This window comes from Mercenaria mercenaria, chromosome 1 (assembly GCF_021730395.1).
Source record: "Mercenaria mercenaria strain notata chromosome 1, MADL_Memer_1, whole genome shotgun sequence".
NCBI classification, from domain to species: Eukaryota; Metazoa; Mollusca; class Bivalvia; order Venerida; family Veneridae; genus Mercenaria; species Mercenaria mercenaria.
Window position 1 is genome coordinate 45,588,544 of NC_069361.1, and position 27,211 is coordinate 45,615,754.

At 35.8% G+C, this 27,211-nt stretch overlaps 2 protein-coding genes across 3 annotated transcripts; one reads left to right on the forward strand and one right to left on the reverse strand.

Annotated features, from left to right (window-relative positions):
* Positions 1 to 75: 75 nt before the first annotated feature.
* Positions 76 to 27,211, forward strand: LOC123523012 (probable inactive tRNA-specific adenosine deaminase-like protein 3). Of its 2 annotated transcripts, none has more exons than XM_053546257.1 (9): positions 76 to 193; positions 3,899 to 4,048; positions 4,776 to 4,830; positions 6,474 to 6,544; positions 8,772 to 8,967; positions 11,354 to 11,465; positions 12,213 to 12,372; positions 12,907 to 13,030; positions 25,919 to 27,211. In XM_053546257.1, the coding sequence occupies exons 2-9, from the start codon at positions 3,940 to 3,942 to the stop codon at positions 26,103 to 26,105; spliced, it is 1,014 nt and encodes a 337-aa protein (XP_053402232.1). In that variant the 5' UTR covers positions 76 to 193; positions 3,899 to 3,939; the 3' UTR covers positions 26,106 to 27,211. The 2 variants fall into 2 exon arrangements, with proteins under 2 accessions (XP_053402232.1, XP_053402228.1); XM_053546253.1 differs by having other exon boundaries at positions 89 to 307.
* On the reverse strand, positions 17,662 to 23,765 carry LOC123540155 (uncharacterized). Its single transcript, XM_053546242.1, has 2 exons — positions 23,203 to 23,765; positions 17,662 to 22,300 (listed from the first exon to the last, which is right to left on the reverse strand). The coding sequence occupies exons 1-2, from the start codon at positions 23,535 to 23,537 to the stop codon at positions 20,962 to 20,964; spliced, it is 1,674 nt and encodes a 557-aa protein (XP_053402217.1). The 5' UTR covers positions 23,538 to 23,765; the 3' UTR covers positions 17,662 to 20,961.

Below are 27,211 nucleotides of genomic sequence, written 5' to 3' on the forward strand. Positions count from 1 at the left end.
AAGCTAGAATCGAGTAGAAATTTGGAAAATGCAAGAATTCTAATGAGATAAGATTGATTCGATGATAACAACAACAGAAAAACTCAATTCGTTTAAAATCAATCAAGAAAATTGAGACAGTGATAGAAAAAGATTGTTCCAAATTATTGTTGTTTTCTTGACTAACAGTAATGAACAACAGGCAAGATATATGGTAAAATATATAAAGAAATTATTCACGTGACATTATGAATTGTTTCTTGTTTTGATTTATCAGTTGCACCACGGTACTGTCGAAGTGTATAGGTTTTCGGATGTGACATCCAAGGTAAATTGCAAGACAGCAGTGATACTGAAGGGCACATTGTAGCGTTTATCTATGTGTTATTTATATCCAGACCCTTGATATTAAGGGATAAGTATTCAGACCGAAGACTGGGATGGTTTTATACACTTTACTGTCAAACAGGCACATACACTCTCACTGACCATATTACAGAATATATATATAGCTAGTATAATAATATATAGAGGCAATGCAACAAGAGATGCTGTTCTCTGATTCGCTGAGAGGCGGAGCTTAACATGAATAGATTAAATACTACATCCCTGCCTTCTTTTAGATTTGTCCTTGCGATAAATGTCTGAAATTGTATATAACATGTAAACATAAACTGATTAAGTAAATTTATTGAAACAAAGACACTATAGTATATTTAACACATTAAACACGTGTTTTAGTTTGGAATTAGATGACTGCATTAATTAGATTCCTATTTACGAACATTGTTTGTTATGTCGGCAGAAATATCTGTCATGGTTCTGATGGTGTAGAATTTAGTGCCAAGAAAGAGATAGGTCACTGGTTCAAGGAAGGTGAACTCATGTCCTGGACACCATGCGAGTTCAACTGGGTTTACAAATAATGTCAAATCTCACTTAGGACTTTCTAGTAATATTTATGTTCATGACTTATTGATAATCAAATCTTACATAATATTATATACGCAAATATGTTTGAAAGGAATTAAGATTAAGAATCATGGACAATTGATGAAATTCTGTTACAATCATATTTCTACCTGGCATCAGAAAAGTGCTATTTTGTAATGAAATTTATGTGTTATATAATTGTCCTTCAGTACTTGAAGATCCCATCCTCGTCGCCATTATGTAGTGTTTCTCTATGTGTTATTTATATCCAGACCCTTGATATTAAGGGATAAGTATTCAGACCCAAGACTGGGATGGTTTTATACACTTTACTGTCAAACAGGCACATACACTCTCACTGACCATATTACAGAATATATATATAGCTAGTATAATAATATATAGAGGCAATGCAACAAGAGATGCTGTTCTCTGATTCGCTGAGAGGCGGAGCTTAACATGAATAGATTAAATACTACATCCCTGCCTTCTTTTAGATTTGTCCTTGCGATAAATGTCTGAAATTGTATATAACATGTAAACATAAACTGATTAAGTAAATTTATTGAAACAAAGACACTATAGTATATTTAACACATTAAACACGTGTTTTAGTTTGGAATTAGATGACTGCATTAATTAGATTCCTATTTACGAACATTGTTTGTTATGTCGGCAGAAATATCTGTCATGGTTCTGATGGTGTAGAATTTAGTGCCAAGAAAGAGATAGGTCACTGGTTCAAGGAAGGTGAACTCATGTCCTGGACACCATGCGAGTTCAACTGGGTTTACAAATAATGTCAAATCTCACTTAGGACTTTCTAGTAATATTTATGTTCATGACTTATTGATAATCACATCTTACATAATATTATATACGCAAATATGTTTGAAAGGAATTAAGATTAAGAATCATGGACAATTGATGAAATTCTGTTACAATCATATTTCTACCTGGCATCAGAAAAGTGCTATTTTGTAATGAAATTTATGTGTTATATAATTGTCCTTCAGTACTTGAAGATCCCATCCTCGTCGCCATTATGTAGTGTTTCTCTATGTGTTATTTATATCCAGACCCTTGATATTAAGGGATAAGTATTCAGACCCAAGACTGGGATGGTTTTATACACTTTACTATCAAACAGGCACATACACACTCACTGACCATATTACAGCATAGCATAATAATATATAGAGGCAATGCAACAAGAGATGCTGTTCTTTGATTCGCTGAAAGGCGGAGCTTAACATGAATAGATTAAATACTACACACATTACCGTTAAAAATCTATACAAGTGCATTACAGTGAAAACTGTCATATATACTCCATTAGGCATTAAGATTTAATAAACTAGGTGATGAACAGACTTATCTTGCAAAAGTGAGTATTAAGAATTTTCAGGGTGTCCCAAAATGACAGTACTATGGAATTTCCAATAATGAAAGGACATAAACTGTTTCTTTGTATATATAAATGAATATATCTAATAATCTGCAACTATTTGCATGTGGCACTTCAATTGGAACTGTGTTATTACGTTATCCGTCTGTAACATTTCATATATCTGCTGTGTATCTCCTAAACTCCTTGAAGGATTTTTATGAAAGTTTGCTCAAATGATCACCTCATAAAGACAATATGCAGAACCCATGAGTCAGCCATTTTGGCTCACGGTCAAGATCACAACTCAAGGTCAAAGGTTTGAGCTTCAATTTCGTTTCCACTGATAATCTCCAAACTCCCTTTTAAAAAAGATAATCATGAAACTTGGGTTAAATGATTACCTCATCAAGACGATGTGCAGAACTTACGAGTCAGTCATGTTGACTCAAGGTCAAGGTCACATGTCAAGGTCAGTGGTTTGAGCCTTCCATTTTGTGTCCGATGTATGTCCTAATTTAACCCTATCTCCTAACCCCTTGTAGGATTTTCATGATTCTTGGGCCAAATGATCACCTCATCGAAACAATGTGCAGAACTCATGAGTCAGCCATGTCGGCTTACTGCCAAGGCCACAACTCAGGGTCAAATGTGTGAGCCTTCCATTTTGTGTCCATTCTGTATCTCCTAAACCCCATGAAATGATTTTCATGAAACTAATGGGTCATTATATCACCTCATCACAACCGATGTCCAGAACTCATGAGTCAGCACTGTTGGCTCAAGGTCAAGGTCACAACGTAAGATCAACGGTTTGAGCCTTCCATCTTGTATCTGCTCTGTATCTTTTAAACTCCTTGAAGGATTTTGACATGACTTGACTGTAATATTCCCCTTATCAAGACAATCGGCAGGATAAAAAATTCACCCCTGCCAGCTTAAGGTCAAGGTCACAACTCGAATGTTTAATGGTTCCACCAAATACCATCAACCCTTTCACTGTCCGTAACAGTGGCAGAGGATATAACTCACAGTCTTTCAGCTTTTGGTTTGTGTGCCATTTAAACAAAGATTTCGTTTTGGCCTGTTGAGGTGTGCGCTAAGATGAAATGAAAAGGTTTTTTTGTCTTGGATTGGTATGCGTGACAGGACAACACTTTGGATTGTGGTATATAGCTGCATGCATGCCAACTCAACAGTAAAACATTTAATTTCGTTTTGGCACTTGTTCCTGGGCATGGCAAAATAAAGTCTTTGATAATGGTGCGCACACCAGTGTGAAATAAAATGTTTTATTCTGTAGCATTGATAGTTATGTCTTGTCGCACTGGCGCACAACACAACACACAGAACTTCCAAAATTTTATTATGATGTGATGGGATGCACTAGCTAGGAAAACGCAACAAAATGTGCTACAAAAGACTCAAATGCACCTTGTGACATATATCGAAATTTTCTTAATCAGTCACCATAATTATATGTAATGCATAAAGATCAAAGAACTTTGTTAGTTAGCCGTTGAAAGCATGTTGAAATGGATAAAAACATAACTAAACAGTGCAAAGATCTTGGTTTCCAGAGTATTCTTTTCATTGTAGGTCTTTCTCAGAGTTTTGAATCTGACTCAGCCAGGTATACTATGCAACACCTTGTAAACAAAAAACTTAGAACTGATGCAGCTGATCAGCAGATATGTCCACACATAGAACCAGTGTTAGCAGATAAATATCTTGCTGCTATAGAACTAGGTAAGTATGTCCACCTTTAGGTCCAGTGCTAGCAGATAAATATCTTGGTGCTATAGAACTAGGTAAGTATGTCCACCTTTAGGTCCAGTGTTAGCAGATAAATATCTTACTGCAATAGAACTAGGTAAATATGGCCACATATAGAACCAGTTAGCAGATAAATATCTTGCTGCTATAGAACTAGGTAAATATGTCCACATATAGAACCAGTGTTAGCTGATAAATATATTGCTGCGATAGAACTAGGTAAATATGTCCACATATAGAACCAGTGTTAGCTGATAAATATATTGCTGCTATAGAACTAGGTAAATATGTCCACATATAGAACCAGTGTTAGCAGATAAATATCTCGCTGCTATAGAACTAGGTAAATATGTCCACATATAGAACCAGTGTTAGCTGATAAATATATTGCTGCTATAGAACTAGGTAAATATGTCCACATATAGAACCAGTGTTAGTGGAATTAATAGAACTAAGTAAATATGTCCACTGCAGCATCTGATTGGCTGCTTTCAGAGCACATTTTGGAAATTAACCAATGACAAAGCAGCATTCTGAGTTTCAAGTTTTAAGTTTTTTAAGCCGAGATCTAGCACTAAACAACTGCAACTCCATGAGATGCAGTTTTAACAAAAAAAGAATTATCACTGTAATTTTCGTGATTGTTTTTAAAGATTGTATATTTATAAGTTCAAACTACATACAAAATCTTAACTTTCAGATGACGTGTATGTATGTCAGGTTACAGAGAAGAAGAAAACATCTGAAATCCTGAGGTAGCTTAAAAGAATTAATAGTAGATTGAAGGATGAAGTTTTATTAGTTCACCTGAGCCAAAGGCTCATGGTGAGCTTTTGTGACCACTCAATGTCCGTCGTCTGTTGTGCGGCGTTTGTCGTGCGTCCGTAAACAAATTCTAAAAAAATCTTCTTCTTGAAAACCACTGGGCAGAATTAAACCAAACTTCACAGAAATGATCCTTGGGTGGACCCCTTTCAAAATTATTCAAAGAATTGAATTCCATGCAGAACTCTGGTTGCCATGGCAACCGAAAGGAAAAACTTAAAAAATCTTCTTGTCCAAAACCGCAAGGCTTAGAGCCTTGGTATTTGGCATGTGACATCATCTAATGGTCCTCTATGAAGATTGTTCAAATTGTGCCCCTGCGGTGAAAAGAAGTCCTGCCCTAGGGGTCACAAGTTTTACATAGACATATCATGTATATAGGAAAAAACTTTAAAAATCTTCTTGTCTAAAACCACAAGACCTAGGCCTTTGATATTCGGTATGTAGCATTGCCTTGTGGTCCTTTACCAAAATTGTTCAAATTATAACTCTGGGGTGAAAAGAGGCCCTGCCCTGGGGGATCTTGAGTTTTATATAGACATATAGGAAAAAACTTTAAAAAATCTTCTCGCCTGAAACTGGAAGGCCTAGGCTTTTGATATTTGGTTTGTTGCATTGCCTTATGTCCTCAAAATTGTTCAATTATGCCCCTGGGATAAATAGAGGCCCTGCCCTGGGGGTCCCAAATTTAACATAGAATTACATATTAAGAAAAAATACAACTCTTCTTGTCTTTAAGTTCAAGGCCTAGACCTTAGATTTTTGGTATGTAACATTGCCTAGTGGATCTCTAACAAGATTGTTCAAATTATGCCCCTTAGGTGGAAAGAAGTTCTGTCCCAGGGGTCACTTGTTATATGAGTTATATAGGAATATATACTTAAAAAATTATCAGATCATATTTCCTAGACTGTTTAATTATAATTACCTGATGACCCCAATTGATTAGGGGTCACTTGACTGTGACCTACTGACCTACTTTCTTGTTTTTTTAAGATACAGCCTTGAAATTTGGATGACATGTACAGTTTTGCAAACTGATCTTAAAATTGACTTTCAGTGACTATGAATGTGACCTACTGACCTACTTTCTAATATTTCAGCATGAGTGTGCCATTTTAAACATATGGCTTGTATTACTCATGTGAGCGATTCAGGGTCATCATGACCCTCTTGTTGTAAATAAAACATACCTTTTGTTTATAAGAACATGACAGTGTGTGTAATTGGGCATGACATAAAAGAATTTCTAGTATTCGATGTTGTTAAAATTCCTTTATATAGTCTAAATTGGAGACTGTCCCTCATGTAATAACATCAAGATGCCAGGCTTTATTTCAGCAGAAATTGGCACTTGGGGAGAACTACCCACCAACCGTGAGCCAGCTTGTTCTCCCATGAAAGCTCAAAATAATAATCAGTTGCTTAAGTGATGCAATAATAGTGAATGACCATAAACCTCATATTTATGGAGTACCTGGTCTCTGGTGTAGTTTGAACCTATGACTGCCTGCCTAAGGCCCCGATGAACTAACCACTAAGGGCTCGCTATATAATATCTTATATCTTCCAGGCATTTAACAGTCAAATACCCGCTGGATCAGTATCCACATATAAAGAGAGTAAAGTCTAGTCAAGCTAATGGTAATATCTTTTCGTTGTATTATATTTTCAGAATTGCACATCTTGAAATGCTGTAGAAATATTTGATAGTCATACATACCGGTATACAGTAAACTCCACTTGTAACAATATTGCTTGTACAGATATACGGCTTGTAACAATGATGTGGTTGCAGTCCTGACTTTTAAATTTCCTTTACTTTGACTCCAGATGTACCGATATCGCATGTAACAATATTTCGGATGTAACGATGCACTTTTCAGATTCACAATGCTTTGTTTTCCTGTTTAATGAGATAATTATGGTTTGCAAGATGGTGTGAACTCATGACAATGACCTGGCACTCAGACGTTTACGGGTAGTCAAACAAATTATCGCTCTAACAATTCAATGAATTGAAAGACTTAGTTTATTTTCACACATTTACAGCTAAATGCTTTTTGCTGAGCGAAAAAATATTTGAGTAAATATTTATATTGAAATTAAAAGTTACTAAGATTGTACATGTAGTTTCGTGCAATACATGAAAAATAATGAATTCTCCTAGTCGACAGAGAAAACTTTTAGATATAGAATCTGAGTGCAAAATAATCTGTGAAGTTAATAAGGTACTTAAAAAAAAGCAAGATATTGCGGCTGATTTTGGAATTAAGCAAAACACACTTAGCACGATATTAAAAAAATGGGATGCTGTCGTAAAAGCATATGAAACTTTGGCATTCAGTCCGACTAAAAAACGAGTGAGACATACAAGTAACAGTTATGTTGAAGAGGCTTTGTTTGAGTGGTTTAAAGATGTGAGATCATAGAACACTCCGATATAAAATACAAAATGTCACAAACATCAGGCTCTACTAACACTGACAAAATTGACAGTGGTTGTGACTCTGAAACGGAACAGTCCGACCCACCCTCGTTATCAGAATTGCAACCAACCTACTTTTGGTTTCAGTCGATGCCGAACTCAACTTTTGGTGTAACAATATCAGGATGTAGTGATATGAATTCTACGGTCCCCTGAATACGTTACAAGCAGAGTTTACTGTACTGCCTTTCTCTTACATTGTATGTTAATCCTTAGCCTGCTGGCGGCAAGTGATTCTGCCTTTCCTATCAGTGCAGACCAAGATCAGCCTGCACATCTGTGCAGGCTAATCTTGGTCTGCACTGTTCGCTATTCAGTCAGTAAATTTTCAGTGAACACCTTTTGAATAATAAATGGTATTGACTAAATTTAATGATGGACCAGTTCATTGTAGAAATTTAGCAGGGTAAGGGTTAAGGATAGTCTGATAATTTATGCAAGGTGTGCTGTATCTGACAGACAGAGGATCTGTTACTGGGTCTTTGTCTTTGTGTATTGGCAGTTTATTGCGGACTTCCATCCTCATCAGTTGTTTTGCCTGATTTTTGTTAAACATATTAAAAAATGTTTTTTTCTATAAAATGTCGGGCCAGTCATTTTGTGCAAGAAACGAGGGCAATAGGTGAAATAATAGTAAAACCATATTAACACTCCACATCTTAAACCTAACCTTTATGAAACTTTGTCAGAACAGTCTGCAAGAAGTCTAGGTTAATGTTTGAAACTGGGTCATTAGTGGTCTAAAAAACTAATCCATTTGGTAAAATCATAGAAAATCCTTGTTATAACACTATCGGCTGCATTTTTTTTACCTGGTCATCATTGTCAAAATGTTTGTGCTAAAAATATGTCACTTGATAAAAACATCGAAAAAAGAAGGTTCACTTTAAGTTTATAGTCCACTTTTTCCACCTGATTGACTTAAAACAGTAGAATGTTTGTCGGTTAAATCAGATACTGGGTAATGTGGAGGAAAAATTAGGCCAGAGGAGGTGAGTGATACAGTGTCTTCACTACCCTCTTATCACAAAATCATAAATATTTTTTTATTTTAAATGTCGTAAATTGACTATATACTGTAAAATCATTTAATTTCATGGGCACAAAATTTCATGGTTTTGATCAAAACGGCAATTTCATGGGGATCCACTTTTAAACATAAAGGAATGTGAATTTTACTTTTTTGTTGGGATTAAATTTCATGGATTGGCTCAACTATGAAATCCACGAAAATTAGTCCTCCACGAATATAAATGATTTCACAGTTTACAACAGTAAAATAATCTTGCTTGCCTGGAATACCTCCCATTTCCCAGGAAGTGTGAGAAGTGCAAGGTTTTTGAGGATAAAATTGACGTAATAACATATGATTTCTTTTTACAGGAACAGCAAATCTACAGATCGTTATCTGTAAGAAATCATGTCAGTCGGAAGAAGAGATCAGATCTTTACTGGAACCGTTTAATGATAGTATTGGAGCTGTTGGTGTGGTCAAGATTCCAGCAAGCCCGCCACTCACACGGAACCAATATAACAACTGTATACAATACTGGCCTGTCAACTTCCATGAAAATAAAGTGTAAGTTGTACTGAAAACACATTTTTTTTTAAATTTGGTGATACAGTGTTCTGCAGAGCAACAACATTGGAAAGACAACATTTTTTTAAAGGTTGATCACTATCAAATCAAATGTAAGCCTACACAGGTCTCGTCACAAGAACTCCGAATATAAAGAGTTATAATGTTTCTTCCTTTCCTTGTGCCTGTCTCAATAACATCGTGCTTTCTTTTTACCTTTACTGATTTTTGATATGTACTTTGAGCATTCGTTTGAAATCTGCATGCTCCGATCACATGTTAGATAAAGATAGAGGGGTAAGTAATTTAAGTCCTGAAAAGTGATGCTCAAAGAAAGAAAAAAGGTTAAATTTAGGTGGTCGTAGATAATGAAGCGTAACTTGCTTTCATAACAGCTACTTGTAACACCCCTTTTTCTTTTACTTTTTCTGGTGGAGATATAGTTCTTTATGAGAATATAAGTCTCCGCAAATTTGATATTCTAGAAAATATCTAAAAACTTTTTCAAGTAAGTGATTTTTAGCTTGACTATTCGTAGGATATGGAGAGCTATACTACTCACCATGTCATCGGCATCAGCGTCGGTGTTGGGTTTTTATGAAATTGTAATATCTTATATACCATCAAAGATATTTACTTCAAACTTGGAACACTTATTTATTATAACAGTTTCTACCTGTATGCATGTCAAGTATTTTGGCTGAATTATGGCCCTTTTTGAACTTGGAAATTGGTTCAGATTTCATACAAGTCAATGTTTTGTAAAAACACTTTGAACACTTGCTTATGAATATCATCACAATTTCCATCTGTAGGCAAGAGTACATAACTCTGTCAACTATTTTGGCTGAATAATGGCCCTTTTTGGACTTGGAAATTGGTTCGGTTTTTGTACAAGTCAACGTTCTGTCAAAGCTATTTGACATGTGACTTTGAAACTTTGAACACTTGTTTATCATCATGATCTCCATCTGTATGCAAAAGTACATAACTCTGCCAACTATTTTGGCTGAATTAAGGCCAGTTTTGGAAATCAGTTAAAGTTTTCATACCAGTCCATATTTTGCCTATGTATACCATCATAGTCTACATAATTATGTTGGCAAGACTGCATAACTAGGACAAGGACTTTAGCTCAGTATGGCCCTTTTTTGACCTAGAAATTAGTTAAGTTTCACATACCATTCCATAATATGTCTAAGCTGTTTGATATATGGCTTTGAAACTTTGAACACTTGCTTACCATCATGGTCACACATTGCCATATAGTGCAAGACTTATCTAAATGCACAAAAACAGGTGCATTTTTATCTTATCTATTCTTCTTCTTTTGTCTGAAAATCTCTGGTAATATTTTGACCCCATACTTCCATCAGTCCTTCGAATAGTCGAGTGCGCTGTCAACAGACAGCTCTTATTATATGATATAAAGAGTAGCCTAATTTACTGGTATTTCCTAAGAAATTGATCTAATTGGAATTGTTTTGTAGGGAGGCATTAATTCTCTGTAGGTTTTGTTAACTGACTATACTCTGATTTAAAATCTATCTTTAAATGTTGACTGGACTAAATTATTATATACTATAGATTGAGGAATTTTGGTTTAGGCTTTACTTAACAATTTCCTGGTTAGCAGCCAAATTTGTGGTTAAGACTTCTCGCAACTTGAGTTTTTGTATTTTAGGACATGATTCAGATTAATATATACAAACATTTTGAATTCACAAGCGACAGTGTTTGAGAATATTTCTGAAAATAAAACTCTCACAAATGTTTCTCAACTTACAGTAAGGCATCAAGATAAAACTTGTAAATTATGACTGCATGTCACTATGCTTTCTCATAAATTTTGTCATTGCAGAAAACAAGACTCTGTGTATCATGTGTGTGTGTTTTCTGTCTAGTTTAGTTCTGTGTAGGTAGAAGTTCAGTTGACCAGTTAAGGAGTTGTGTGAATTAATGCAAATAATTAATTAAAGTGACAAGTCATTGTGTTAGTAGACTTTTGTCCTCGACCTGTTGGGTACTTATAACAAACAGACATAATTGCAGTTTATAAAACCAGGAATATTGCTGCAGTTACCAACAACTGTTATTACATGACTCCTTATATATACTGCCATTCTATAGTTTGTGCTGTTTTCTGGTTTATAGTTCAACCCTAAATTGTGCTGTGCTCAAGTCAAAATATGAGGAAAAATAAATAAGAAAATTTATTTCTGATGTCATGCAATGAAACACTTATGAATGGCTTGCCAGTCAATAGTCAAAACTATTGGTCCTCTGTCCCTTGGACCTTCTTAACCAAAACTATAACTGGAATACAAAACATGTATCATAAAAAGCCGTTAAACTGAACTGTAAGAAGCTTGATGTTTTGTTTCAGAATCAGTCGTCTGCTATCTGGCACATTCTTTACAGACAAAGAGTTGAGAGTAATCAGCAATCATATGGTAGAGGCAATCAAAATGGCACAACTAGCTAAATGCAGTAAACGGGTATTTTATTTATTGTCAAGCCTGCACTGAGTGTGCTCTACATACAGGGTTGCCACCTGTCTTGAAAAGTCAGGGATAGATGATTTTTTCAAGGTCAGTGAATAGTCAGGGAAATCTTGATAATGGTCAGTGAAAAATGAAATTTTAGAAAAGTCAGGGAAAAAATGAAATTCTGCGTCAATTTTAAAAATATTCAGTGGCTATGGCAGTCTTCAAGCAGTATTTATATGTATTTCCAAACACATTTTGATGTAATTGTGTGTGAACATAATGTGTTTTTTTTGTTTAATCAATTTTGGTATAAAGTTAACTTTGAAATTTTTGTCTTCGTTAATGAAAAGTTTGTTATATCTGAAGCAAAATAAATATAAAAGCATGTGTTTGATGGCTGTAGGGGAGGAAGAGACTGAAAAAATATTGTGGTATTGGTCAGTGAAAAGTACGGTTTAGTCAGGGAAAAGTCTGTGAAAAGTCAGGGAATTTCATTTTCTCAACTAGGTGGCAACCCTGACATAGCACTTAAAATAACTGTCTAGTGTATATACACAAGTGTCTGCACACTCTTGATATAATTCCTTTGTATCTGAACTTTAAACCATGATTTTATTCAATGACAAATCACTAAATGAGATATGTCATTTCTTAAACAAATATAAAATTTAGCTTTAAAAATTTAACAAATACATGTATTTATAATGACTACACAGACATGCATCTGTAAATAATACTTGACAGTGTTGGTTTCAGAAACCTATAGGAGCTGTAATAGTGGATCCATTAACAGACACGGTGATAGCAAAGGCTTATGACATGCGAGAAGTTTCTCATCCTCTTCATCATGCCACAATGGTGTGTATAGACCTGGTAGCTAAATCTCAGGGTGGAGGAATGTGGAAATATCCACAAGGTAAGCTTATATCACAGGTTGGAGGAATGTGGAAATATCCACAAGGTAAGCTTATATCACAGGGTGGAGGAATATGGAAATATCCACAAGGTAAGCTTATATCACCATGTGGAGGAATGTGGAAATATCCACAAGGTAAGCTAAAATCACAAGGTGGAGGAATGTGCAAATATCCACAAGGTAAGTTTATATCACAAGGTGGAGGAATGTGCAAATATCCAGAAGGTAAACTTATATCACAGGGAGGATGTATGTTAAAATATCCAAAAAGAAAGCTTATATCACAGGGTGTAGAAATGTGGACCTTTCCAAAAGGTATGTATAAGTCATAGGGTAGGGTCTTGTAATGCTATACAGCCAAATATCACTCACTTCAGCATTGATTCCTCAAACACATTGGCTCACTTAAGCAATTCATGTTTTCTCTTGGCTGCTTTCCTTAGATATTCTATGTTTGTATTACTTGAAAACCTGATCTTTTCGCTCATTCCCTTGCAACCTTTTAGTAATCGTTGCTTGTTACTCTCTTTGCAGAGGCTGACTTCTATTCTGCTGAGTCTGATGTGAAAGAAAGGAGATCAGAAGAGCCAGAAAGTAAAAGAGGACCATATTTATGTACAGGATACCATATGTATGTAACACAGGAGCCTTGTGTCATGTGAGTAAAAATTCCTTCCAATTTTCATTTTTATGTCAAATTTTGAAAAGACAAAAGGCCCAAATGGGCCTAAGCTGCTCACATGAGGAGGACCTTAAATGCCAGAGCAAAGGGTAGATAAAGCGTTAAACAATTTCTTGGGAAGCATTTGATGGATCTTCAACAAATTTGTTCAGTAGCATCATTGTATTGTCCTCCCTCCAATTTGTTCAAATAAGTCCGCTTGACCCCTTTAAGGGATCACCAGAGCTAAAAATTGAAAAAAAAAAGAAGCTTTAAACCATTTCTTCTCATAAAGCATTTGCTGGATGTTGACCAAACTTGGTATGTATGATCCTTGTATGGCCCTCTTTCAGATTTGTTCAAATGGTTCCTTATCATATGTAAGGGCCACAAGAGATGATAATAGAAATTTAGTGACATGAGCCACTTTATGGATTTTCACCAAATTTTATCTGTAACATCCTCTACGTATTGTCTTTTCTAAATGTTATCCAAATGGTTCAGGAACAGGATAAAGCCTGGATTCGGGATACAGAAACAAAAATCCTTTTATGAATAAATGGCAACTTTGAATAAATCAAAATTACCGGTAAAATGACAATGATAAAAATGACTCAAATGTTTACATGTTGAATGTCTTACAATCAGCTTGGAATGTGCAGTTCTCTGTAATCATGGGCAAATATTTAAAAAATAAGCACACGGGCCTATGCATTTTATTAGATCATCTGAGCATGGCCAGCAGATGACCCCAATTGATTTTGAGGTCAGTAGGTCAAAGGTCAAGGTCACAATGACCTGGAACAGTTGAACAGTTTCCGCTCGATAACTCAAGAACACTTGGGCCTAGGATAATGAAAGTTGACCGGGAAGTTGTTCATGACCAGCAGATGTACCCTGTAGATTTTGAGGTCAAGGTCAGGGTCACATTGACCTGGAACAGTTTAACGGATTCTGGACGAAAACTCAAGAAAGCTTTGGCTTAGGATCATGAAAGTTGACAGGGATTTTTTTTATGACCAGCATATGACCCTATTGATTTTGAGTTCAGTTGGTCAAAAGTAACATTGACCCAGAACAGTTAAACAGTTTCTGGACGATAACTTGAGAACTCTTGGCATATGATCACAAAGCTAAATAGGGAGATTGGTCATGACCAGCAGATGATCCCTATTGATTTTGAGGTCAGTAGGTCAAAGGTAAAAGTCACAGTGACCCAGAACAGTTAAAACCATTTCCCGACGATAACATGAGAACGCTTGGGCCTATGATCACTCACGAAATTTAATAGGGAGATTGATTATGACCAGCAGATGCCCCTTATTGATTTTGATGTCAGTAGGTCAAAGGTCAAGGTCACAGTGACCCAGAACAGTTAAACAGTTTCCGGAGGATAACTCAAGAGTGCTTGGGCCTAGGATCATGAAAGTTGACACAGAGGTTGTTGATGTCCAGCAGATGATTTCTATTCATTTTGAGGTCAGTAGGTCAAAGCTCAGTATCACAGTGACCTTGAACACTTAAACTGTTTCTGGACAGTTACTCGAGAACATTTGAGCCTAGGATCATGAAAGTTGACAGGGAGGTTGTTAATGACTAGCAGATGCTCCCTATTGATTTTAAGGTCAGTAGGTCAAAGGTCAAGGTCACATTGATGCAGAAAAGTAAAACGGTTTCCAGACGATAACTTGAGAACGCTTGGGTCTAGGATCACAAAACTTAATAGGGAGGTTGATCATGACCAGCAGATGACAAACATTGATTTTGAGGCCAGTATGTCAAAGGACAAGTCACAGTGACCCGGAACTGTTAAACCGTTTCCAAATGATAACTCGAGAACACTTAAGCATCATGAATCTTAATAGGAAGGTTGGTCATGACCAACAGATGACCCCTGTTGATTTTGAGGACAAAAGTCAAGGAAACAGTGACTCGGCCTAAGGCCTATGATCATGAAACTTAAGAGGGATTTTGATAATGACCAGCAGATGACCCTTGTTGATTTTGAAGTCAGTAGGTCAAAGGTCAAGGTCACAGTGACACAGAACATTTAAAATGTTCCCAGACGATAACTTGAGAACCCTTGGATCACGAAACTTAATAGGGAGGTTGATCATGACCAGCAGATTTCGATGTCAGTTGATCAAAGGTCAAGGTCACATTAACCAGAACAGAAGAAATATTTTTTGTCAAATAAGTAGAAAATGCTTTGGTCTAAACTGCAGTTGATATGGAGGTCATTTATGAGTTGTGAATGACAAATTATTGAATTGATGTCAGTACGTCAAAACATCCAAATAATTTCCATTCCATGTGCAGTTACTGGATGCATCAAGAGGGGTATTCTGTGTTCTACAAGCTCTTGTTTAAACCTAACTCTGGTACCAGTACGTTATACAAACACACTTGAAGACTTTTGAGGGTCAATGACTCTTGTTATCTCCCCCGCCCCAACACACGCACGCACGCACGCACACACACACACACTTTGGAGAAATATTGTTTTTGCCCGGTCCGTCCGTCCTTCACGCTTAATTTCCAATCAATAACTGGAGAACCATTTGACCTAGAACCTTAAAACTTCATAGGATGGTAGGGCTTATGGAGTAGACAACCCTTATTGGGTTTTTTTTGAGTCACTCCATCAAAGAACATGGAAAACTATTTCCGATCAATAACTTGAGAACCACTTGACCCAGAATGTTGAAACTTCATAGGATGATTGGTCATGCAGAGTAGATGGCCCCTATTGCTTTTGTGTTCACTTTGTTAAAGGTCAAGGCCACAGGGGCTTGAACATAGAAAACCATTTCTAGTCAGTAACTTGGGAACCACTTGACCCGGAATGTTGAAATTTTTATTGGATGATTGGTTATGCAGAGTAGATGACTCCTATCAATTTTGGGATCACTCTGTTAAAGGTCAAGGTCACAGGGGCCTGAACATGGAAAACCATTTCCAGTCAATAACTTGAGAACCACTTGACCCAGAGTGTTGAAAACTTCATAGGATGATTGGTCATGCAGCTTAGATGACCCCTGTCGATTTTGGGGTCACTCTGTTAAAGATCAAGGACACAGGGGCCAGAACATGGAAACTCATTTCCAATCAGTAACTTGAGAACAACTTGACCCAGAATGTTGATTTTTGGGGTCACTCTGTTAAAGGTCAAGGTCACAGGGGCCTGAACATGGAAAACCATTTCCAGTCACTAACTTGGGAACCATTTGACCCACAATGTTGAAACTTCATAGGATGATTGGACATACAAAAACAGCGGACAGAAAATGGAAATCAATTTCCGGTCGATTACTTAAGAACCATTTAACCTAGAACCTTCAAACTTCATAAGGTGATACGACTTACAGAGTAGATGACCACTATTGTTTTTAGGGTCACTCCATCAAAAGTCAAAGTCACAGGGTCCTGAACATGGAGAATCATTTCCCATCAATAACTTGAGAAAAAATTGACCTAGAATGTTGAAACTTAATAGGATGATTGGACATGCAGAGTAGATGACCCCTGGGGCCTGAACATGGAAAACCATTTCCAGTTCATAACTTGAGAACCACTAGGCCCAGAATGTTGAAACTTAGTTGGATGATTTGACATTCCAAGTAGATAATCCATATTGCAGCTTACCATCAGTGTCTCTTTGACTTTTGCTCCAGTCCCCTATTGACGTTTTGCCTATACGTATGCATTGGGGAGACATGCCCTTTTCTACAAAAGCATCTTCTATTTATTTATAACTATGGGAAGTTTCAGTAAAATCTACATCTTAGAATATAATATATTTGCAGAAATGTCATCAAAATTTCAATTTTCCCATAGACTTTTATTATGAAAACATGCTTGAGGTCCACTCTTTTCAAGTCAGTGTAGCTAGAATTCATGTGTTTTATATGCCCTGAAGAGATATATTATGTTATACCCCTGGTGTTCGTCTATGTGCCTTCTGTCCATCTGTAAGCAAATACTTGTCCACTCTGTAACTCTTGAACCCCTTGAAGGGTTTCAAAGAAACTTGACACAAATGTTCACCACATCAAGATGACATGTGTGTTTCTTGTCCGCTCTGTAACTCTTGAACTGCTTGAATGATTTTAAAGAAACTTGGCACAAATGTTCACCAAATCAAGACGATGTGCAGAGCTCATGATCTGGATGTCTCGCTTTAAGGTCAAGGTCACACTAAGGGGTCAAAGGTCATTGCTCTGTAACTCTTGAACCCTTTAAAGGATTCCGAAGAAACTTGACACAAATGTTCACCACATTGAGAAAATGTGCAGAGTGCATCTTCTGGATGGTTAGCTGCAAGGTCAAGGTCACACTGTGGGGTCAACGGTCATACCTTCGGGTGTATGTTGCTCCACATTGGGGTGCTCTTATTAGATTCTACATTGTAGAAATAAATGAGCTGAACGTGTAGAGCTACCTTAAACATGGCTGATTTTGGATATTTCTTGAATGCCTTAAAAGCATGATGGATTAAGCAAAAAATGATTAAAGCAATAAAGGAGCATGGAAATTAATTTATGAAATGGTTGAAATGGCAGGATCTTTTATTATTTGAAAAATGAAAAAGATCTGAACATAAACAACATTGAAATGATAAACAAAGGTAATGTTTTCTGATTAGATATTTTATTAGCACAGGCAATCATAAAAGATATTAAAAAGGAAACAGAAGTTAGTCATTAAATCATTTGGAACAACTCTGAAATAAAACACAAACCATAAATATTTTTATGCCCCCACTTTTGGGTGGTGGGGGGTGGGGGGGGGCATATAGATTTGCTCTTGTCCGTCTGTCCGTCCATCCTTTCATCCGTCCTTCCTAAAATGTTGTGTCAAGCCTAGCTCCAAAAGTATTTGACGTAGAGTCACAAAACTTTACAGGAATGTTAGTCAGCATGTGTAGTTGTGCACCTGGGGTTTCGCGTCCGGATTCATTCAGTCATGTAGGAGTTATGGCCCCTGACTTTGTAAAAATTGGTCATTTTAGTGTTGTGTCGCACGTAGCTCCAAAAGTATTTGATAGAGAGTCACAAAACTTTACAGGAATGTTGATCAGCATGTGTAGTTGTGCACCTGGGGTTTCGTGTCTGGATTTATTAAGTCTTGTAGGAGTTATGGCTCCTGACTTAGTAAAAAATTGGTCATTTTAATGTTGTCGCGCCTAGCTCCAAAAGTATTTGACGTAGAGTCACCAAAGTTTACAGGAATGTTGGTCAGCATGACATTGTGCAGTTGTGCACCTGGGGTTTCACGTCCCGATTCATTCAGTCTTGTAGGAGTTATGGCCCCTGACTTATTTAAAAAATTGGTCATTTTAATGTTGTGTCGCGCGTAGCTCCAAAAGTATTTGACCTAGAGTCACCAAAATTTACAGGAACGTTGGTCAGCATGTGCAGTTGTGTACCTTGGGTTTTGCGTCCAGATTCATTCAGTCTTGTAGGAGTTATGGCCCCAGACTTAGTTAAAAATTGGTCATTTGAATGTTGTGTCACGCGTAGCTCCAAAAGTATTTGTCCTAGAGTCACCAAAGTTTAAAGGAATGTTGGTCAGCATGTGCAGTTGTGCACCTGGGGTTTTGCGTCCGGATTCATTCAGTATTGTAGGAGTTATGTTCCCTGACCTAGGAAAAAATTTGTGTCCTTTGTCATGTAGTGGGGGCATCTGTGTCCCATGGACACATTTCTAGTTCTATAAAGAATGGTATGAAACATTCATTGAAATATATACAGAACTTTGTATACTATATATATATAAAAACTTCAAGAATATGATTTGGAACCTACAGATTATTTTGAGATATTATCTGCTAGTTAAATGTTTTCTTCATAATATATAGGTGGGAGACAGAAGGATAATATATGGTAGAAATGATTCACTATTTGAGCCGCACCATGAGAAAACCAACATAGTTTTACGGCCAGCATGGATCCAGACGAGCCTGTGCATCCACGCAGTCTGGTCAGGATCCATGCTGTTTGCTAACAGTTTCTGTAATTGCAATATACTTTGAAAGCGAACAGCATGGATCCTGACGAGACTGCGCAGATGCACAGGCTGGTCTAGATCCACGCTGGTCACAAATGCACTATGTTGGTTTTCTCATGGCGTGGCTCAAATCACTTAACAAGTACTTTTAAGATACACAAATGGAGAAAAAATATACAAAAATAATGAAATTGAGGCCAAATTGGATAATATATTTGATGAAAAGTATATACAAGGGAAAAAATCTTAAATACTGTCAAGTGTTTAAAATCGACTCAATAGTCTCAAAACTGAGAAGCTTTCAATAAAAAAAACAACATTCTTTACATTATTTCAAGTTATAAATATTTACTATATTTACTATGGATGTTTTACATAATTATACGGAATACTTAAACTGAGATTTTAAGAGCTTTAAGTTTCTCATTAAACTTGAGTTTAAAAGTAGTCAGCTTTGTCTTTTTTTTAGCAAACAGGCCAAATAGTATTAAACTGTTTAATTATTTTAATGATATTGTATCTTTTTTTAGTGAAATACAGAAAATTTGTGCTTGTCTTTGACAGTTTTATTGTCGAACTCACTCGTTCTTCTGCATGGTGGGATTTTGATGTAACCTGGCATGAATGTTCACCATTATGAGACGGAGTGTCATGCGCAAGAACCAGGTCCCTAGGTCTAAGGTCAAGGTCACTTTTAGAGGTCAAAGATCAAATTAAGTTTGTACAGAACATTTCTTCATGCATGATGGGATTTAGATGTAACTTGGCATGAATGTTCACCATTATGAGACGGAGTGTCATGCGCAAGAACCAGGTTGCTAGGTCTTAGGTCAAGGTCAGACTTAGAGGCCAAAGGTGCTGGCGGGCTTGACATACTGCCCGCGGTCATGCAAAATGTATTTCTAGTATTATATATCATATCAGAAACTATGAATTAAAATGGAAAAAGAAATATTTACAAAGAACTACAAAATAAGAATTACATAATCTTCACTAAAAGTTAACTGGTCCATTTTAACAATATCATAGAAATAATATGAACTGTCAGAATACAAGTTAAGTGAATATACCTTCTATTGAGAATGATCATATTCTTTTTTCACTCGTTCCACTCTTTCTCTCTGCTTCTACTCTCCTATTTTATTTTCTTTCTTTTTTCAGATTTTCCAGGGAATTGGTCATTTATTGTGAATGTAAAAAATGAATCAATAATATATTATCAAATATTATTAAAAATATTTATATATACTTATATGCATTAATTGTAATTTACTTTGCCTGCTGGGAAGTACAAATATATTACAAAGAAGATAGCTTAAAATTGAAAACTTACCACTTGAAAATCACTGTGTTCAACTTGTTTTTCTACATCATACTTGCATGGACCACTCTATCTTATTCCAGTGCTTCCACTTTACCACTTTTAAGAGCTCTCAGAGATAAAAATAGGAAAACTTTAAACAACTTCTTCTCATGCACTTTGAAAGATCTTCAATTAACTTGATCTGTAGCATATGTACAGTACAAATGAAGATATGCAACAAATGCTAACAAAACACACAAAGTCTACAGGGAATAAGATTAAACAATTCATTGAAAAAAATCCATTGGAACCCAAAATAGCATTTTGTGATGAAGAAGAATCTTACAGCTAATTTGAAACCTAACTATTTAACATACCGTTAACTGGTGTAAAGTCTTAAATCTGTGTAGTAAAATACTTTTTATAGAATTCTATTTCATTTGTTAAACCTATTTTATAATGTTTTACTATAAATGATATATTATAATTATAAAATTAATAATGACTTGAATTGTGTTGTAATTTTTTAAAAGAAATGTGACATTAAAGTCCAACAAAAGTAAGTAAGTGATAATTCAGTGTTTTTAGTTGTGATGTCAGCAGCAGTAAATGTATCTTACTCCAGCTCACAGAATTTTACTGTACTGCTTCTATAATGAGTTACAACTAGTTTGTTCTGGTGAGGATCAAAGCAGACTGATAATGGATGTTGTTCTGTTTTGATGATGCTTAACTTTGTTTTTGAATCCTCACTTATCTGGACAATATTTGATGGTCTGTAACAAGTGACCAGTATGTTTCCTCTCTTATCTGTACATACTCCCTGAGGCTTAACTAGATCAGGATCAGTAAATGTTGATAGATAATTTCCCTGTATGTCTAGAGTTATCACACCTGTCTCAATATCAGCCACATACACACGGTCTCTGTTTGTACTCACACTTATATGTCTAGTGGAACTGAAAATAGGGTTGCCTGATTTGTCAGTTGTAATTTTATGTAACATGGTGCCACTTATATCATGAATATAAACTGTTTTGCTATTATCAGATATGAAAAATTTCCCATCATTGAAGGCCAAACCATAACATTGATGGTCCATCTTCAGCTTCCTTGTTGTTGCCATCTTGTCTCCTAGTGATACAAACTGTATGGTGTTGTTGGCCAGACTTGCTGCAGCTTTTTGTTTACTGGTTAGACATACAGCAATAGGTCCTGACTCCAGATCTAGATGGTGTGTGATGGTATCTGTAGAAACATCCAGACGTTTCAACTTGTTATTATAAAGATCAGCAAGCAGCAAGGAGCCATCCTCAGTAAAACAGGACCCCCATATACTACATGTATTTTTGTCTTCTTTAATCTTAATATCAATATCCCTCTTCTGTTTCACTTTGTATGCTGTGGTTCTTGGCTTGTAAGTTGTTTCTGCTGCAGACACCTGTTCTAATGTTTTTAACTGTTTTAGGTAGTTTTTTATTTTCATATCAGCAGAAAAAAATATTTTCACTTCTGATTGTTGTTTACTTGTGGAACTTTTGGCTGTAAGAAAATTTCTCTGAGCTGTTTTGAAACATACAAATTCTTGGGCTTTATTTCCATGACACATTTGTAGCTTGGCAGCAGATTGTTCTAAGACATCAATATGTTGCTCTGCTTCCTTGATCTCAATTTGTAGATCCCTTTCTATACTACTATACTGTGCATCAACTTCCTTGAGTGATTCAGTTTCAAGTCTCTTGAGCTCAGCCTCCAGTTCTTTTCTGTAGTTTATAATAGAATCAGTTGCTCTCTGCTTTTTTTTCTTTAGCTCACTGAGGATTTGCTCTTTGACTTTCTTTATATTCTCTACATCCTTCATTGCTGCAAGGAGTTGTTTCTTGGTTTGATCGGAAGCTGATTGCTTGTATAGATTATCAACTTCGTCCGGAATAGAGTGTATATCCGGGCATGTTCTGAAAAAAAAAAGAATCAGTGTAATATGATAACATAAACAGCCTGTCGTTCAATTCTTGTGTTTTATTTATGTTTGAGAACACTCTATACTTCCCTTTGTTTTGAATTATTTTCATGTTATATTTTGTATGTAAATGTTGACACCTGATTGGAGTGCAAATACTGTAGTCGCATATATATTTGTGAAGTTAAAATTTGGTGAATCAAATTTATCATCATGTTCAACCAGGTTACATTGTCCAACACAAGATGAGTCTCACATATACATGTACTTAGTTACTGTGAACTTAAAAATATTGGTTAGGAACTAATTTTGATGGCTTTTAAGGGTGTCAGTCAATACACAGAATTAAATCTCAATGAATCAGTATAATTCCCTTTCACTTAATGTTAAAAGATCAAAATCCGCGTACTTATATCCCCCACTGTAATTTAATTACGACTTGGAAATACAAGTAATCACTGGAATCAAGATGCCTTACAATTTAACAGTATGAATACTATCCTATCGTCTGCTTACCTTTTCTAAAACAAGATATTTGAGCTGTGTCATGAGAAAACCAACATAGTGGCTTTGCGACCAGCATGGATCCAGACCAGCCTGCACATCTGCGCAGTCTGGTCAGGATCCATGCTGTTTGCTTTCAAAGCCTATTGCAGTTAGAGAAACAGTTAGCGAACAGCATGGATCCTGACCAGACTGCGCGGATGCGCAGGCTGGTCTTGATCCATGCTGGTCGCAAAGCCACTATGTTGGTTTTCTCATGGCACGGCTCATTTCTGTTTAACTTTTCCTCGGTGATATCTGATCACTCTGTAAAGTTAAAGAATATTCTTCTGAATAAAAATCTGATTTTACAATATGTGACCTTTAAAGACTGCTAAATCTCCAAGTATTTACCTGTGATTTATAGCAACACAAGTGGCACACACAGCCTCATCATGGTTCTTACAGAACATGTCCAAAAGTTTCGCTTTATGGATCCGGCATCTCTCTGTTGGAAAAGACGGTAAAGATGACTGTAGACCACGTGAACTGAAATCAGCTTTATCCAGCAATTTGTGTGCTCTCAATGCCGGAAATGTTTTGTGCGTGTCTGTGCATGGTATACAGTAATAGTCCTGACATTCTACACAGTATTTTTCAGCTTCTCGCGTTATATTTTTTCCAGCACACACAGAGCATTTGGTGTCTATAATTTCATCCGATGCATTGTTGCCACCCTTAGCCGCCATTTGTATCCTATTATCAGTTTTATTTCTTTCTTATGACAAGATTTAAGATTTATATCCACTCAAATATTGCATTTTTCAATTTACTTCCTTTTCTGTGAAAACATTAATTTTTTTTATAAAGAAAATTCAATTTAGCCCCAGCAGTGTCTGTGTTTAAGTTGTACAGGTTTATCTTTGTTGAATCTAAATGTTTCGGTCGATATGTAATACAATATCATTGGCAGGTATTAAGTTTAAAAACATGTACCATGCTATATCAAAGTCTAGAGTGGTAACAGTGACTGGAGTATTTACATTATCAGATAACAATTGATACTGAATATGGAAAATTGTAACAAAAGACACATAGATATTTAATCTCTTATATTTCATATCAAATTTAAACAAAGTGACTAAATTAAATGCTTTTGAGTGTTCCCAAGATATGAGTGTTACTGTAGATAGAATTATCTAAAACACACAAAATCAATTCAGTTATTTCTTTCTATAGCAAAACGTTTTCTAAATTTTAAAGAATTGATATAAGAGTATTGTCCATTTGACAATTCTTTGCTTAAAAGAAATATTAAGGTTTAGCAGTTTATCTTAAAACAACGGAAGTTTTTAGTAAACAAACAACATCTTGACAATCAACTTGTCTGTCCAATACAGGTTTTACTGTTCTATCCCATAGAATTGTATGCTTAAAATATTCTAAAGGAGTTGTCCCCCTTTAAAAATGCCATTTGTAAAGAAATATGTGTAAACAATTGTCAAAAACGATGTCTTACATAGTTATGTCAAGTTTAAACACTGGTACATTGTTGCAAATGCATCAAAATGAAGAAATGTAACAGTGTTTTTAAAAATTGTGAGTTTTAAAAGGCGCTGAACTGTCCAGAAGTGTGGCCCATTCATGCAGTCCCTTTCATAGACGCATGGTTAGAGGTTATTTAAACCTCTGAATGGTCATAGTTATGATGAAAATGTTTGACTAAGGATGCATATAGACCGAAAATGCCCAGAAAGTAACAAAATCTTGGGTTTGACAGACAGGCTAGTCTGATCCGCCGGCTGTCTGTAAAACCCATGATGTGTAATAAGTGTAATCAAGTTCAAATAGTCAGGGTCAGGGGAGCGACTTACGGCCACCATGGCTGTCTTGTATTGAATGAATAATATACACTGCAGCTGCCTGCCCATTATGAAAATAATGTTTAGAGGGGTACTTGACAATGTGGTCTTCCATCATTATCAAAAGCTGGAACATGCATATGTCCTATAGTTGGGTGGGTGTGATGTTAAACCCAACAATAACAACAACAAAGTTTCCTACATGACCTATGCTTGTATGTCAAAGGTCAAGGTCTTTATTAACGGTCAAGTAAAAAAAAATTCTGCTCCATAACTTTTAAATGGATTATCTATGTGGTATACATGTACACAAACATTCCCCATGATGAAACAATGTGTCAACACATGAACTATGCTTGTCCGTTAAAAGTCAAGGTCACTGTTTAAGGTCAAATGCAAATTTGTTACTGACCCGTTAATTATTATTTCATTGAAGGATTTTTATTACTACACTGAAATATTAAATTTTCCCATGAATAGACTATTTGTAGCATATATGACTCATGGTTATTGGTCAGAAGTCAAGGTCACTATTGAAGGTCAAGTGAAACTTGTTTTCACTCCAATTGACTTTTATGTGCATTGATGGATTTTTCTCCAAAATGTAATGCATTGACAGATTCCATTTTTTAAAAAGCTGCAGACAGGCCCTTGTGGATACATGATGTTGCTGCTTTAAGCTAAAGTAAAAAGCCCCCTAAAAAATAGCTGGAAAGTTTCCAATAACTATTAATTGTGCAGGTGTACTAATAAACTTTGATAATGTGGCAGTTGCCCTCAATACAATCAACACTGTTTACTTTCCAATACAGGTAAATCCAATATTTGCTTTACAATAGATCTATGACGGATTATCTTTGAACACCCCTGGACTTATTGGACTCAACTGCCACATTATCAAAGTTTATTAGTAACATTAAACCTAAACCCAACAAAAACAAATTGCATGTGTAATTGTATTAATAGTTACTGAAAATAGAAAAAATCAACTCAGTAACTCTAATTATGAATAAAATATTTGCGAAGGAAGTATGTAGCTGAAGAAAGGTTGTGGATTTTGTCACTAGTTAATACTATTTCGTAACTTGCAGAATTTTTAGGAGGATATTTGCTTAAAGAGTTGTTTGAGATTTACTTTATCAAATGAAAAATGCAAACGTTTTATTTACCAGATTGGCATCACAATGTTAAGAACCAAGTCATATCTCATCTGATGTTGTTCTTTGTGTTATTTGATAAACTATACTCCTGATAATCATTATTTTCAGGTGTGCCATGGCTCTTGTTCACTCCAGGATACAGCGTGTATATTATGGTAGTTGCCAACAGGAAGGGGCTCTGGGATCTGTGTACAAAGTTCACGCACAGGAAGGGTTGAATCATCGCTATGAAGTATTTAAAGGTGTGATGAAAACGGATTGTGATGATTTATATAACAATATAACAGACAGATGATATAATTATATTACACAATGGCTAGTACCAAGTAATGCTTGGTTATTATTAGCTGCACGTTCTATGAAATTGTGAGTATGAGAAAATGCTTGAAATTGACGTTGAAGGAATAGATACTGTTGGGAGAATAGTATTGAGATAACTCAAGAATTGTCAAGATTATTGGGTCTTGTTGATACAGGTTATGATGGGATACGGGTATCATGTGAAGATTAAGCTATAAGGTAGAAGTTATGGACAATGGAAGTCCTGGGTATAAGGTTCGAGGATTACCATACCATAAATACGCATGTCCATCCTTCCATTGGTCCGTCCGTCTGTAATCCATGCCCACTTTATATATTCTTAACTGTTTGGATGATTCTTTTAACAAAACTAGGATCAGTTGTAAACGTCACCTGAGCAAGCTCAACTTGCACCTTAAGATACACCAGGGGTATAGTGAAGAATGCATGTGAATAAAGTATATTTGTATTTAGAGCCTGTGGCCGAGTGTAACTTAACTGCTTGGATGATTCTTTTAACAAAACTAGGATCAGTTGTAAACGTCACCTGAGCAAGCTCAACTTGCACCTATAAGATATACCAGGGGTATAGTGAAGAATGCATGTGAACAAAGTATATTTGTATTTAGAGCTTGTGGCCGAGCGTAACTTGAATGATTTTGCCAAGTGTTGAGATTAGAGGTGAATTGTAATTATTGGTTGGTTTAGAAAGTGTTCATTGTTTGAAAAAATACATACATTTTAAGATTAATAAAATGAAACTTCACAGCATATTGTTCTTTTTGGGTACCCAATCCCAAGGTAGCTGTCTCATGAAAACTGATGGTAATGGACAATCATTAAGTTATAACGTTATTTGCGGTTAATAAAAGTTTCCCTCGATGAACCTATATATATAATTGACAAGATTGATTGAAATTTACATAAAATGTTTATTTATGGTTTAAAACAGCATAGAAAATTGTTGACATTTTATCTCAAAAGCCACATTACTTGATGTTTCCCACAGCTTATTGTTGCTTTATATTATATTGAACTGTTAGACAGACGATAGGTATAGCTTAAACATGGAAAGTACTACCCATTAAAATCACAAAACAA

Excerpts from the sequence above, each read along its gene's own strand:
- LOC123540155 (XM_053546242.1), bottom strand. The coding sequence starts at position 23,537 with ATGGCGGCTAAGGGTGGCAACAATGCATCGGATGAAATTATAGACACC. Across the intron at positions 22,301-23,202 it reads TGTGTTGCTATAAATCACAG|AACATGCCCGGATATACACT; the intron begins GTAAATACTTGG and ends TTTTTTTTTCAG.
- LOC123523012 (XM_053546257.1), top strand. The coding sequence starts at position 3,940 with ATGCAACACCTTGTAAACAAAAAACTTAGAACTGATGCAGCTGATCAG. Across the intron at positions 4,049-4,775 it reads TCTTGCTGCTATAGAACTAG|ATGACGTGTATGTATGTCAG; the intron begins GTAAGTATGTCC and ends CTTAACTTTCAG. Across the intron at positions 13,031-25,918 it reads ACACAGGAGCCTTGTGTCAT|GTGTGCCATGGCTCTTGTTC; the intron begins GTGAGTAAAAAT and ends CATTATTTTCAG.